Source organism: Galdieria sulphuraria, assembly GCF_000341285.1.
Source record: "Galdieria sulphuraria unplaced genomic scaffold scaf_48, whole genome shotgun sequence".
NCBI classification, from domain to species: domain Eukaryota; phylum Rhodophyta; class Bangiophyceae; order Galdieriales; family Galdieriaceae; genus Galdieria; species Galdieria sulphuraria.
The window spans coordinates 69,181-82,115 of record NW_005178427.1 but is presented as its reverse complement, the minus strand read 5'-3'; the positions used below and the strand labels follow the sequence as shown (position 1 = coordinate 82,115).

The following is a 12,935-nucleotide window of genomic DNA, read 5'->3' as shown; positions in this document are numbered from 1 at the left end:
AGAGAGAGAGAGAGAAAGAGAACGAATGTGGCAAACAGAAAAATTTCTTTGAAGAGACAAAATGAGGAGGAATACTTTTCTTTATATTCCTAATATCATCGGTAAGATCAAGAAGCGTCAGTCCATCTAGGAAGTCTTACAAGAAGCAAGGCTACTTGAGAATACTGTTAGCTATAGGTGCGTTTTGGCAATGGGAACAAAGCAATCGATTCTTTTTGCTATATTTAACAAGTTTCCTTCTTGACGCAGCTGATGGCTATGCAGCTCGCTATTTTCACCAAAGTATGTTGGATATAAGTATATGAGATGTGCTTCATTTGGGGATTTGTTCACTCACTCTCTTTCTATTATATATATATATATATATATTTGGTTATTAGGTAGTGAGTTGGGTGCTTTGTTGGACATGCTAACGGATCGTTGTGCCACAGCTGCTTTGTTGACTTTATTATCTCACTTGTATAAGCAATATGTGTTGATATTTCTATTTTGTATCGTATTGGATGGTTTTAGTCACTGGTTACAGATGATTGCGTAAGTAGGAAAAAGCTATTTTCATGTAACTCAAAAGTCAAAGTGGGTTGGCGAGTGGAACGACAAGTCATAAACAAGCTGGTCGCTTCACTTTACTTAAAATTTATTATTGGAGACCTGTACTGACTTTGGCTTGTTTACTGAATGAATTGTGTTTCTTGTGTCTTTATTTGCTCCATTTCTTGTCGTCAAGTAGTGATTGGAGCAAGGTAAGATAGCTGACTCGCCTACTCATTGTATATGATTGTGATGGTGCTCTAGTTGGTTCACATCGTATTTTATGTATCTCTTCCTATTTGTATTCTCAAACAATTCATCAGTTTGTTACAAGTATGGAGTTCGTATATTATTATTTTTGATACTTTTACATCCACATAAATCACAAGTACTCTCCATGAGGAGAAGAATTTTCTTTTCATTCGTATTCTTCTTCTATTTTTGTTCCAAATAGGATAGGAATGGGTCGATGATGGCTTGAGTTGTGAAATAGAAAGAATACATGTCGAGGAGACTGGGTTCACGTGTTCTTATACTTCCTTTCAAACATAGCGTACAAGCAGACCCAAAATATGCCGAAAGGACATGGGACTCACTCAAGGAAGCCATCAAGGAAATTTGTAAACATAATACAGGTGTATTGTCTTATGAAGAACTTTACAGAAATGCTTACAACTTGGTTCTTCATAAACACGGAGATATGCTGTACAATGGTTTAGAGGAGTGTTTAACAGAGTTACTGGACCAAGTAGTGAAGCAAGTTGCGGCACACGCAGAAAGTAGTTTTCTTGAAAGAGTCAAACAGGAATGGGAATGGCACAAAGTGTCCATGGTTCATATTCGAGATATTCTAATGTATATGGATAGAACCTATGTTGCCGCAAAGAGAAAGACGCCTGTGTATGATTTGGGAATGGCGCTCTTTCGAGAAGTATTCATAAAGTCACCACTTATCTATGAGAGACTTGTGAATGGCATATTGGGACACATTCAGTTGGAGAGGAAAGGAGAAGAAGTCAATAGACAACTCATGGCTTCGCTGATAATCATGTTGAGAGACTTGAATGGTGAACAGGAAGGGGAAGAAATCTTTTGTGACTTTGAAAGACGTCTGTTGAAAGAAACTGCTGACTTTTATTATGGAGAAGCTCAATTGCAGTTGTCTATTTGTAGTTGTCCTGTTTATCTGAAACGAGTGGAGCAAAGACTTGTGGAAGAACAGGATAGAATCCAGAACTATCTTGTCATAAACTCACCCTCAGAGTTGATAAAAGTGGTACAAGATGAACTTGTTACTAGGCATATGGAAACCATCCTGGATATGGAAAATTCTGGTTTCATACATTTGGTTCGAAATGATTGTATACAGGACCTCGCCACTATGTACAATCTATTTCATCAAGTTCAAGGAGGAGATGAACTGTTGAGGTCGCGATTGAAGAAGGAAATTCGTACTCAAGGCAATATTATTTTAAACGATGTTGATAACAGAAATGATCCCATTCGTTGGGTGGAAGCAGTCATTCGTCTTCGTCAAAAGTATATGAACATCGTTTGTCATGCCTTTGGTAGCAGACAAGCAGCTTGTACCACATGGAGTTCCCAAGTTGATACGTGGAGTTTAGAAACTTGCGTCGATAAAAAATTGCTTCAAACGGTGAATGACTCATTTGAGTGGTTTCTTAATCAGTTTATAAGAACTTCAGAGTATCTTTCTCTTTATTTGGATCATCGCATACGAACTGACTTTAGAAATGCCTCAGAAGCAGAATTGGAAAGCTGCTTTGAACAAGTAATTTTATTGTTTCGTGCCGTAAGAGAGAAGGATTTGTTTGAGAGATATTACAAACAGCATCTTGCCAAACGCCTGTTATCAGGAAGGAATTTTTCCGAAGATATAGAAAGAATATTTATCGAGAAGCTAAAGAGTGAATGTGGTTATCAGTTTACTTCCAAATTGGAAGTCATGTTTACTGATATCCGGACGAGTGCTGAAGAAGTGGAAGCTTTTCGTTCCGCTATGGAGGATCTCCAATTGAGTTTGAATGGCATTGAGTTTCAAGTGAATGTTTTAACTACCGGTTGTTGGCCAATTCGGAATCAACCTTCTGCGCGACTGCCTTTGGAGATGCAGCGTTGTTGTCAAGTGAGTGGTGTAGGTTTCGTTCTTTTTGCAGATTTGAAAACATTTTTTGTATATAGGCTTTTGAGAAAGTATATTTTGCTAGACATAGTGGCCGGTTGCTTTCGTGGCAAACTAGTTTAGGAAACGTAGAATTACGTGCGTATTTTCCATCGAGACGCCATGAACTTATGGTCTCCACTCACCAAGCCATTATCTTATTGTTATTCAATCACAATGATGAGTTGAGTTTTCGTCAAATTCAAGAAGAGACGGGCTTACCACAAAGTGAGTTGATTCGTTGTTTGAAAAGTTTGGCATGTGGCAAATATCGCATCCTTTGTAAGGAGCCTAAAGGAAAGGAAGTATTGGATACCGATATGTTTTCATTTCATTCCAAGTTTACATGCAAATTGGTTCGCATCAAAGTTTCCAACATCATGGCAGAAAAAGAAACGGAAGAAGAGAAAAGAGAAACGCAAGGTCGAGTGGATGACGATCGGAAGCCCCAAATTGAAGCTGCCATTGTTCGTATTATGAAGGCGAGAAGATATTTGGATCATAACAATTTGGTATCGGAAGTAATCAGCCAGTTGCAAACTCATTTTGTTCCAGAACCAGCAGAAATTAAGCGACGAATCGAAAGTTTGATCGAACGTGAATTTTTAGAACGAGACAATAACCAACGTAGTTATCGTTATGTTGCTTGACGCCTTTTGTGTTTATCTCGTGCAGATATATAAAAATGTAGTGTTATTTGGCAGCACCCAAAATGATTTGTTTATATCAGTGGAAAACCCCCCAGTATTCCTCTCTCTCCTTGTACAACTTGCTTATTATCAAGTAGAGTCATCCAACTGCAAGTTCGAACCAACTTCGCGATGAATGTTTTCATGAAATACAAGAAATTCCTTCTTTTTCATCCACAAAATGGTTACAATAATACTCACCAACATGAAGACTGTCAAACCACCCACTATCGCATAAAAGTAATATTGACTACCGTCTGATAAATTGTAAATAGGAAGTGTCAAGTTGAAACCAAAAAACCCCACAACCTGAGAAACCATGCTTAGCTTCCATTTGTACAAACAGTCCTTGCACCAACCATATTGATCAATGTAAAACTGAGAATCAAAATAGTTCCAAGCAAATCCAAAGTAAAAAGCTTATTACGTATAAAGTCAAACCCAAGCATTAAAGTACGCTCCACATTTTGTAGTGCTTTCAAAAAACTGCCACAAATACTCTTTTGCAAATCCAAACTCTATAACCTCTATATTCAGTCATCCATTATGAACAGAGACTGTTTCATTACCTGAAGATAGGGCTCAAAAACACATTTAAGGTCATCCAAACTAGAAAGTTGGCCAATCTCTCTTTTCACAAGGCCATTCTTCTCTACAAACAATGTCTCTTCCACAAAATCGGAATCAAAAAATTCTTCGAGCAAAATGTCCATTCTGTCAGCAATGGAGTTCAAACTCAGAAGTTTCTGTCGAAATAAACGAAGTTCTGCAAGTCTCGAATAATTGGAATATTTGGATACTTGGCTCAATGCATCCATTACTCGAGGTTCTAATAAAGCTATTTCACGCTCGACCGATAAACAAGCGGTAAGAATGACGCCCTCCAAAACGGCAAAGGGAAAGGCAAGTCTTTCTTCTTCATTTTGCAAAAGTTGAACGACGTTATTGCAAGCTCTCTTAGCTGGAGAAGATTCGGGGTCCAGGAAAATTACTTTTGCTGGTAATATAATGGCGGCAATCTGATTCAGATTGACCAATAAAATACTATCAACAACATATAAACAAAAATTGGGTTGAAAGGCGGGGTCCACCTTTCTCAAGTCTCTCAAGTTAAACAATGAACCTCCAGTTGCATTATCTCCATATTTTTGTAACTCCGTAACAAGTTCCAAGCGAGATATATATTTGGAAGAAGGAATGAGGTCCTTCCCAAGTTCCTGAACGAGAATAAGTGCGCTGTAGTCTGTCTTATCTATAGGTAATTCTCTTTCTTCAAAGGCAGAAGTTGAAGACAGATTCTCAAACTCTAGAAAAGAATCTTCTTCCTTCTTGTACTGCATAATAAAGGGTTCCTTGGCAGAATATAGACCACGAGTATCTCTTTACATGAGCCAACGCCGTAAAATCACTATAAAATATTCAATGATTTTCAAGTTGGGTGCGATATTAGACAACAGGATCCTCAATGTGGTTTGTTGATTTGTTGTGAGAAATGACTGAAACCACACAAGGAAGACATAGTGCCATTTCTTCCCTTGCTTCACTTGAAAAGCGTGGTCAACAACCAAAAAGTAGAAGTAGGACTATGTCTTGTGATGTACAAATGATAAACTCTTCTTCAAGAGAACCTGTGTCTTGTGCAGGAGATTGGGACGGCTTACAGAGGAAATGGAGTCTCAAAGAAGGACTTGTTTCTGGAAATAGAGATTATGAACCAGTTACCCGTTATCAATATAATGAACATAAGGAAGAGTTGTATAAAACACCCCAGATAGTGAGTAGTCACGTTCCTTTTGTGAATAGTTTGGAAGAGTTGGCCAGCAAGGAAAGAATTTCTCCCCATACAACAACGCCACATCTTGTCGGTGCACAAAGAAAGTGGGCCAAAGAAAGCTATTCTTCTTTTCAAAGGCCCAAGTTTGGAAACTCTTGTGTTCAACCTCTTCTTCCGGGTTCGTTGAGATTGGAGAATTTTACCTGCCCAATATGTTTATATGTATTTTATGAACCAATAACCCTAAGGTGTTCACACACGTTTTGTCGCTCTTGTATATCACAAGCTGTATATGGACCTTTGAATATGAATAGCTGTCCGGTTTGTCGTTCAGAGCTAGTAAGTTTCCTGTTTATGTCCGGTCTGTTTGTTAACTTTTTTCTCGATTAGGGATTGGAACCGTACGAGTTTGCCCTTAATTCTCTCCTTACGTCGATCATCGAGGATGCCTTTCCTCTTCACGCTGAATTGTCCAAACGGATGCATGAGGAACGAGCTAGTGACTTGAGCTTGGATGCTTCCGTTCAAAAGGCTCTTAGACGTCGTCCTTTTACTGGAAGAAGAGTCCGAAGAACAATGAGAAATTTTGGAAACTTGGCAGCCGTCTTTCTTCACCCAGAAGTTATCATTGCCTGTCTTTTGGTGCTGTCACTATCTACTCTATTATTGGCTATGATTGCTTTTTTAAGAGGCTTCCATGATGTAAAGAATACTGCAGTTCCTGGAACGATAACTGCAGGAATCGGTCCACATATTGCAAATACGGCACAGATAGCGTTTCCTTTTTTATCAAAGAGAAGTGGTGGCACAGTTTCAAGTCGTATGATGCAATCTCAGAAATGGTGTTTTGTATCTTGTTGGATGGAACGAGTTTACAACTCTTCTTTTATATTAATGTTGCGAAAATTTTGGTAATGAATGCGTAGTGAATATAAGCAACTATGATGTTTGTATGAATGAAACTTTGAAAATGTAGCCTTTCATGTTTGTTTCTATTCTTATACTAAATTGAGTCGTTTATCTAAAGGCTTTCCAATGCCATAAACTACGAAACCCAGACTTTTCATTCTTTCATGCGGTAATATGTTTCTACCATCAAAAGCAAACGCCGGTTTCTCCATTTGGCAATATATTCTTTCAAAGTCTAATTCCTTTGCACACATGTCATTTTCTAACTATGCAAATGAAGACTGGCTCGACATACTTTAAAAAGATCCCATTCGGTACAAACCACCAAAGCATGACTTTGGTTACAAGCTTCATATGGATCAGCATAAATACTTACATGCTGGTTCAATTCCAAAGGATCCAATCGAGTACAATGGCCAAGGTCCGATAGGATCTACACAACCTTTTGAATTTCATTCCTTTGATTGCTCTTTTTTACCTGCGATGACTGTACTTTTGGATCATAAATGGATAAGATTGCGTTTTCATGCAATAAACGACGGCAAACTTCGATAGCTGATGACTCTCTAGTATCTCCAGTGTCTTTTTTAAATGCAAACCTATGCAGGATTGAGGAACCGAATACAATTCTTAAAGAGTCACCAACCCCAATATCGTGATACGTTTTCCAGTAACTGTATTAAACAAGCCATGAATAATACGAAAAACAAAACGTTCCTTTTGATGATCATTCAACTTCACTATCCAATAAAAATATTCGGCAACCTCATCTAAACCCAAACTCTCACATAAATAGACAAGGCTAAGAATATCTTTTTGAAAACAACTGCCACCAAATCCAATGGAAGCTTTGAGAAACTTTACACCGATTCTCTTGTCCAAACCCACAGCATTCGCAACCTTTAAAAATTCGATAGGTCACACTGGTTTCCACTTACAAAAGGTTGATACCTCATCAATGTCTGCTCCAGTAGCTTCACAAATTTCACTCACTGCATTGATAGTTGACACACGTTGGGCTAAACAAGAATTAGCTACCAACTTGCTCAGTTCAGAACTCCACACATTGGTGGTAAGAATTCGGTTACGAGGGACCTAGATAAGACTCTATATATATCTATTCCAAGAAACTCTCAAAGATAAACAAACCCAGTGACTATAAATATCCACCAGTACATTCATAGCTTCCACACTACAAGGGTCCTCTGTATTGGTACCAATCAAAACTCGATCAGGATTCTGCAAGTCTTGTATCGCCGTTCCTTTACAAAAATGAACGCAAAGAAGGTACTTCAAAGCTTGTTCCAAACCTTCAGCCAAGAACTCTGGATTGCTCAAAATTGAGAAATGAGTCCTTCCCGAAGCGGTCAAAACACTAGCGATTGCTTCCGCAGTGCGAATAGGAACGGTACTTTTCTCCACCACTATTTTAGGAGTCGTTGCTACCGCAGCTATTCTTCTTGCAGATAATTCCCAACGAGTCAAATCGGCTGCACGACCTGCTCCCAATCCGCTCTTCATAAGAGTCGTTATTAGCAACTTGAGACTCCAACAATATATTCCAAAGTTACCATTTTGGTGGGTGTGTTGACGGCTACAAATATCATATCTGCGTTTTCAATGGCTTCGTCCAGTTCCATCGAAAAGAAGAGGTTTCTATCACGAACACTCTAAGATGGAATTCAGTGGAACGTTGACATAATAAGGTGGCACTGAACCTACCAAAACAAGTTCACGCAACCCTGGTTCATAAATCGGCAAGTCCCCTGAAGGTGAGTTCCAGGAGTCGATTCTTGCTTGAGAAATATCGACAACCTGTTCCTAGTGAGACAAGTTCAAAGTTACTTGGTTCTTTTACCGTAACATCAATATGAGGACATTGGTAAGCTATCATAGACATTGTAGGACCTCCCACATAACCTGCTCCAATACAACATATCTGATATCGCTTCATAGCTGTTTTCTAATGAGCACATTATATTCTGCCAATGACCTTTTATTCCATTCACATGTTTGTTAGGACCTTTTTGAATTGTAACTGCTCAAGTTGTCCAACGTGATCAAAACAACTCAAAACTCTAAACGCTTCGGAACTCGGTTGAACATTTCATTATCGTCTTCATTCTCACTACTATTATTATCACTAGTCCAGTCTTTGGTAGAGAAACTTTCTTGTGTATCATCTACTGAAGCTGATGTGCTCAAAGGTCTGGAATGGCGACCATAGACTTCAGAGTCTGTACCATTTATAGCATCATCTGTAGCTTCATCATATTCAGAGTTGTCGTAACCATTCGTACCTGAACGAAACTCGCTATCTTCACGTTCCTCTGAAACATCCGATCCATCGTCATCCGTTTCTCCTTCTTCTTCTTCTTCTTCCTCCTCCTCCACAGTCTTGACTAATAAACGACGATGTTTCTTTTGGGCCTTACTATCTGAATCACTCAAGTCATCCATTGAAGCATCTTCTTCTTTGTCTCGCCATGAAACACGTCCACGCTTGCCCAACTTGCGACGCTTTTCCAATTCAACCTTCTTCTTCCGTAGAGCTTCGTCTATATCACCACCTTCTTCCACAATGCGATCCCACTCACGTTCCGTCAAATTGTCACTATACATTACTTCCTCTCGGGCTCTTCTCCATCTTCCAATGCGTCCATCTAATTTCGCTTCCGTATAACCAACATTATTGTCATCTTCTCTAGGATTCAATATCCACTGAGGAAGTTCGCTTTCATCTTCTAGTAGTTCAATTGGATGGGACTTGTTGCGTTCCTTATCAATGCGACAAAATAATTCAAACTCTTCATCACTTCGAGCAAGCATCCTATTGGTGTCTTCATCGTCTTGAGCTTGGTCACGCGAAGAATCATCTTGCTGACGTCTTAGAATTTCTTCCAACATACGTCGTCGGTCCAAGTCTGAAGCTCGATTATTAAATTGACCAGCTTGAATGACTTGCGCATCCATGTTCAATTTCTTCTGAGCCTGCTCTAAAATCTTCTCCTCCACAGTTCCACTACAAACCAGTCGAAATACTTTAACTTCTCTAGTTTGACCAATACGGTGTGCTCTATCTTGAGCCTGCATATCCATCATAGGATTCCAATCAGAATCAAAAATAATGACAGTGTCGGCACTTTGAAGGTTAAGTCCTAAACCTCCAGCCCTTGTGCTAAGAAGAAAAGCAAAGTATTCAGAATCAGGATCATTAAATGCCTCTAACAAATCTACTCTTTCGTCTGACTTTGTTGTCCCATCCAACCTGAGAAACTTGATACCAAGAAACTCCAGTAGAGATTGAAGAAAGTCCAGAACTTTACGCATTTGAGTGAATATGAGCACCCGATGTCCAGAAGCTCTCAATTTGGGTAAAACCCTACTTAAGAACAGAAATTTGCCACTGGCACGAATGACATATTCTCGAGGAAGTTGATCAATATCTTCGTCGTAGTAAAACAAAAAAGGATGGTTGCAAACTTTTCTCATCTGCATAATCAGGTTGTTGAAAGTGGCAGCTGCGGAGCCTTCTCGAATTGCGATCCCACCCTTTGAAGAGATCTGGCGATACAGGACTTTCTGCCAAGCTGAAAGTTCACAATTGATCACATGCTCTGTCTTCTCCGGCAGTTGAGATTCCACATCACTCTTCATTCTTCTCAGTAAAAATGGTCTTAGAACTTGGTGCAATCGATTGATGATTAACATCGTTTCTTCTTCATCCAGTTCTGCAGTTTCTCCCAAGGCACTTGACTGAAACGGGGCATTGAACCATGCTTCAAAATTGTCTGAAGACGAAAATATATTAGGAAGCAGAAAATTCAGAAGCGCCCACAATTCATGCAAGTTATTCTGGAGAGGAGTCCCTGTCAACAAAAGACGATTTCTCGAATGATACTTTACGCCTAATGTCATCGCAAGTTTACAATGTGCATTCTTCATTCGATGACCTTCATCTATGATTATATAACGCCACTTGACTCTGCTCAATGCACTCTTATCTCGAATGACATATTCATATGTAGTTAACAGAACATTGAAGGTACCCGCCACCATTTCGTGCTGTTGTATTTGTCTTCGAGTGGTCGGGTCACCTCTATAGATAACTTTAACGATATGAGGTGCCCACTGATCAAATTCTCGAATCCAGTTACTCATCGTTGACAAAGGTACAACAATTAAGAATGGACCGTTGATGTTCTTCTTCTCCATCAAATAACACAAACAAGCAATTGTTTGAATAGTCTTTCCCAGACCCATTTCATCTGCAAGAATACCATTCAGGTTATTATTAAACAATGAAATAAGCCACTGCAATCCTTCAAGTTGATAAGGTTTGAGTGTACCACCAACTAAGGTATTCGGTTGCTCAGTTATTTCTTCTGTAATCGAATGTGTAATGGTATAATATTCATCTCGTCTTCTTCTCATATCCTCTAAAGTATCTGCTGCAGAGCCACCTTCTCTCAAAGTATTCTCCGCCTCTTCAAGAGCCTGAGCTGCAGCTGCTTGGGCCGAATCGTGTTTCCGTTCTTTCACTCGAGCCTTTAAGGGTTCTTCCGACTCTGCAAGTTCTTTTTGACGACGAACCTGCGCACCAATTTGTGACAAATAAATATCCGTTTGTCTCAATAATTGCATCAAACGTGTGTTCTTGGTATTCTGAAGTAACTTGAAGTAAGCTTCCTCATCATTCTCCTTCAAAGCTTTCAATCTTTCCTGTTGTGCTTTCTTCTGTCTTCTCTCTTCTTCTCTTGCCCTTTCTTTATGGTATTTTTCTACTTCACGTACCATTCGATGTTGAATATTGGAAACAATATTATGAAAGTCACGAAAGTTTCGAACATGTTCCATCAAAGATGACAAATATTGTCGATGTCTCGCTCTCCTCCTTTCTTCCAGTTCCTGTTTGTGACGTCTTTCAACACGAGAAACAGATCGTCTCATGTTACTTGGCAAGCCGTTCATATATGTCCCTGCTGCTACATTACTCACCATATTATAATGATCTCCTCTTTGCGCTTCTCTTCGTAATGTGCTTAATACCGAACTGTTGAAAGGACCTGAAAGTAATCTTTCCATTTCTTTTCGAACCTGTTTTCTGACATTTTCCTGTAACTTGTGCAGTTTTAACTCTTTTTCTTCTATTGTTGCCCTGATACGAACATGTGGGGGTAGGTCAGTTGGCAAAAGTTTAAGTAACTTCAGCCTACGTTCTATTCTATTCTCCAGAAGCCTTTCGCGTTTTTCCATTAAATTCGAGTAGCTCGTATGTTCTTCATATTCTCCCTCCCAACTAGTACTTGAATCTTCATGATTTGAAAATAGTTTGGCTGCTGTACTTGCACTGGAAAGTACGGCTTTCGAACGCGAAACTGCAGAAATGCCGTCCGCTGATTCCGTCTCTTGAGAGAGTTGGTTCTCCGCTTGCTCATAGTTTCGTTTCTCAAACTCACCAGCAGACAATAAAAGAAGCGAGGTTGAAATTGGTTTGTTTTGGCGCAATAGTCTATAAGTCTGTATTTGTGCACGCAACTTCTGCAGTTGTCGTCCATCCATACGCTCCGGGTCAGTAGTGGTCGTCTGCGAGCTTGACAACAGTGGTTCCGAACAAGAGTCTACGTTATATACGCCGCTCATGTCTTCTCCAGTCTCCAAACTAGTCAAGTTTTCATGTAACCCACTGTCGTCTAACTGGTTGGCCAACCCTAACAGTTTTGAAACTCTTGGGTCAGTTAAAGAAACTCCGTTGTGGTCCAACAAGGCTAAAGCATATTCTACTATGTCGTTTGGCTCCGAAACGAAACCAACTTGGCTTTCTATGTTATTTCGACTTGTATAAGAGTTAACTTGTGAAATGGTTGCTTCCATATCTTTCACTAGCTTCTCTTAAGGGTTTGCTTTCATCACCGGTTTTCAACAACAAAAAGAACGAAAATTTGGGCGGCAGATAATGGAAAGGGGAAGGGCGGGAATCGTGAGAATCAGTCATGATTGGCTTCTTATGCTTTTGAAAACGTGTAGTTGCAAACAAACTGGCAAATGATTACCAGAATCAGTTTCTTTAGCATAAATGTACCATACTAGACTTCAACCTGGTTGGGCAGAGGTACGTTCCGTTATGATTTCAGTGTCGTGTTGAGCTGTGAACTCAACGTTGTTGCAAAAGGCTTTTCTCTTTGAGGAAGTTGTCGAATCTATGGCCTCCAATTGGACCCTCAACTTGTTTTGATACGAGATTAATATTATTCAAAAGATTGAGTCGTTCTCAAAACTGAAACGGATCAGTAATTGCGCATGACTGAGCTAGGCTGAAGCCATGGGCCACTGTAATGAAGGCCATCAAGATAATGGTTCACTTCCACAACCAGCACCCTCAAGGTTCTATTTACTACGTCAGTGATGTTCAGACTTGTAGACTGAGTGCGTTTTTCGATAGGGAAAACTTTTCCAACCTCGCATGAACGCATACGCTATGGATGCTTCTTCACAAGGTATAAGGACAGCTGAATGTGCAAGTCCTGTGATTATCTGAATATTCTCGTTTTCTAACTTTTTGGTTTTAAACAAACTGCTGAATGGCTTGATTCATTCTTAAGAGTATGTGGTGGTATCTCAACTCTCGAGAAATGTATGCTTTGCAAGTCTCCAGAATGTATTGAATGTGGAAAAATAACGAATAAGTTTCACACACTATTCTCACAAAATGAGCCATCTTGTGCAGTCTCTCACCAACAAGAAACTGTAGAATGAACCAAGTAGTTCAAAGTCCAATAAATGTATTTTAAGGAACTTGGAAAAAACTCCATTACAAATTCCTCTTTATTATGATACAAATCTAAAGAGT

General features: G+C 39.5%; 6 protein-coding genes across 8 annotated transcripts; 3 read left to right on the top strand and 3 right to left on the bottom strand.

Annotated features, from left to right (window-relative positions):
- The first annotated feature begins 25 nt into the window (after positions 1-25).
- On the top strand, positions 26-950 carry Gasu_50190 (CDP-diacylglycerol--inositol 3-phosphatidyltransferase). Of its 2 annotated transcripts, none has more exons than XM_005703888.1 (5): positions 26-101; positions 151-282; positions 381-534; positions 578-743; positions 796-950. In XM_005703888.1, exons 1-5 carry the CDS (start codon positions 62-64, stop codon positions 910-912), a joined length of 609 nt encoding a protein of 202 aa, XP_005703945.1. In that variant the 5' UTR covers positions 26-61; the 3' UTR covers positions 913-950. The 2 variants fall into 2 exon arrangements, with proteins under 2 accessions (XP_005703945.1, XP_005703944.1); XM_005703887.1 differs by having other exon boundaries at positions 26-116; positions 172-282.
- A 65-nt stretch (positions 951-1,015) lies between these two features.
- On the top strand, positions 1,016-3,390 carry Gasu_50180 (ubiquitin-protein ligase (Cullin)). Its single transcript, XM_005703886.1, has 2 exons — positions 1,016-2,686; positions 2,734-3,390. Exons 1-2 carry the CDS (start codon positions 1,034-1,036, stop codon positions 3,361-3,363), a joined length of 2,283 nt encoding a protein of 760 aa, XP_005703943.1. The 5' UTR covers positions 1,016-1,033; the 3' UTR covers positions 3,364-3,390.
- A 4-nt stretch (positions 3,391-3,394) lies between these two features.
- Gasu_50170 (metal ion (Mn2+/Co2+) transporter, MIT family) lies at positions 3,395-4,825 on the bottom strand. The gene is made up of 3 exons (XM_005703885.1): positions 3,972-4,825; positions 3,762-3,920; positions 3,395-3,711 (listed from the first exon to the last, which is right to left on the bottom strand). Exons 1-3 carry the CDS (start codon positions 4,740-4,742, stop codon positions 3,493-3,495), a joined length of 1,149 nt encoding a protein of 382 aa, XP_005703942.1. The 5' UTR covers positions 4,743-4,825; the 3' UTR covers positions 3,395-3,492.
- A 10-nt stretch (positions 4,826-4,835) lies between these two features.
- On the top strand, positions 4,836-6,125 carry Gasu_50160 (zinc finger (C3HC4-type RING finger) family protein). Its single transcript, XM_005703884.1, has 2 exons — positions 4,836-5,515; positions 5,567-6,125. Exons 1-2 carry the CDS (start codon positions 4,895-4,897, stop codon positions 6,089-6,091), a joined length of 1,146 nt encoding a protein of 381 aa, XP_005703941.1. The 5' UTR covers positions 4,836-4,894; the 3' UTR covers positions 6,092-6,125.
- A 9-nt stretch (positions 6,126-6,134) lies between these two features.
- On the bottom strand, positions 6,135-8,055 carry Gasu_50150 (UDPglucose 6-dehydrogenase). Of its 2 annotated transcripts, XM_005703883.1 has the most exons (10): positions 7,944-8,055; positions 7,808-7,900; positions 7,657-7,755; positions 7,396-7,600; positions 7,235-7,347; positions 7,037-7,180; positions 6,732-6,985; positions 6,564-6,684; positions 6,381-6,518; positions 6,135-6,327 (listed from the first exon to the last, which is right to left on the bottom strand). In XM_005703883.1, exons 1-10 carry the CDS (start codon positions 8,037-8,039, stop codon positions 6,175-6,177), a joined length of 1,416 nt encoding a protein of 471 aa, XP_005703940.1. In that variant the 5' UTR covers positions 8,040-8,055; the 3' UTR covers positions 6,135-6,174. The 2 variants fall into 2 exon arrangements, with proteins under 2 accessions (XP_005703940.1, XP_005703939.1); XM_005703882.1 differs by having other exon boundaries at positions 7,235-7,600.
- Positions 8,056-8,065: 10 nt separating this feature from the next.
- Gasu_50140 (chromatin remodeling complex / DNA-dep ATPase) lies at positions 8,066-11,975 on the bottom strand. Its single transcript, XM_005703881.1, has one exon. The coding sequence runs from the start codon at positions 11,957-11,959 to the stop codon at positions 8,156-8,158; it is 3,804 nt and encodes a 1,267-aa protein (XP_005703938.1). The 5' UTR covers positions 11,960-11,975; the 3' UTR covers positions 8,066-8,155.
- Positions 11,976-12,935: the final 960 nt, after the last annotated feature.

Coding starts and splice junctions, on each gene's coding strand:
- Gasu_50160 (XM_005703884.1), top strand. CDS start 4,895: ATGACTGAAACCACACAAGGAAGACATAGTGCCATTTCTTCCCTTGCT. Junction 5,516..5,566: donor CGGTTTGTCGTTCAGAGCTA/GTAAGTTTCCTG, acceptor TTTCTCGATTAG/GGATTGGAACCGTACGAGTT.
- Gasu_50140 (XM_005703881.1), bottom strand. CDS start 11,959: ATGGAAGCAACCATTTCACAAGTTAACTCTTATACAAGTCGAAATAAC.
- Gasu_50190 (XM_005703888.1), top strand. CDS start 62: ATGAGGAGGAATACTTTTCTTTATATTCCTAATATCATCG. Junction 102..150: donor TTATATTCCTAATATCATCG/GTAAGATCAAGA, acceptor ACAAGAAGCAAG/GCTACTTGAGAATACTGTTA. Junction 535..577: donor CACTGGTTACAGATGATTGC/GTAAGTAGGAAA, acceptor CAAAAGTCAAAG/TGGGTTGGCGAGTGGAACGA.
- Gasu_50150 (XM_005703882.1), bottom strand. CDS start 8,039: ATGAAGCGATATCAGATATGTTGTATTGGAGCAGGTTATGTGGGAGGT. Junction 7,756..7,807: donor GGTTGCGTGAACTTGTTTTG/GTAGGTTCAGTG, acceptor ATTCCATCTTAG/AGTGTTCGTGATAGAAACCT. Junction 6,519..6,563: donor CAAAAGTACAGTCATCGCAG/GTAAAAAAGAGC, acceptor AAGGTTGTGTAG/ATCCTATCGGACCTTGGCCA.
- Gasu_50180 (XM_005703886.1), top strand. CDS start 1,034: ATGTCGAGGAGACTGGGTTCACGTGTTCTTATACTTCCTTTCAAACAT. Junction 2,687..2,733: donor GTTGTTGTCAAGTGAGTGGT/GTAGGTTTCGTT, acceptor TTTTGTATATAG/GCTTTTGAGAAAGTATATTT.
- Gasu_50170 (XM_005703885.1), bottom strand. CDS start 4,742: ATGCAGTACAAGAAGGAAGAAGATTCTTTTCTAGAGTTTGAGAATCTG. Junction 3,921..3,971: donor TTTTTGAGCCCTATCTTCAG/GTAATGAAACAG, acceptor TAGAGGTTATAG/AGTTTGGATTTGCAAAAGAG. Junction 3,712..3,761: donor GTTTTACATTGATCAATATG/GTTGGTGCAAGG, acceptor ATGGTTTCTCAG/GTTGTGGGGTTTTTTGGTTT.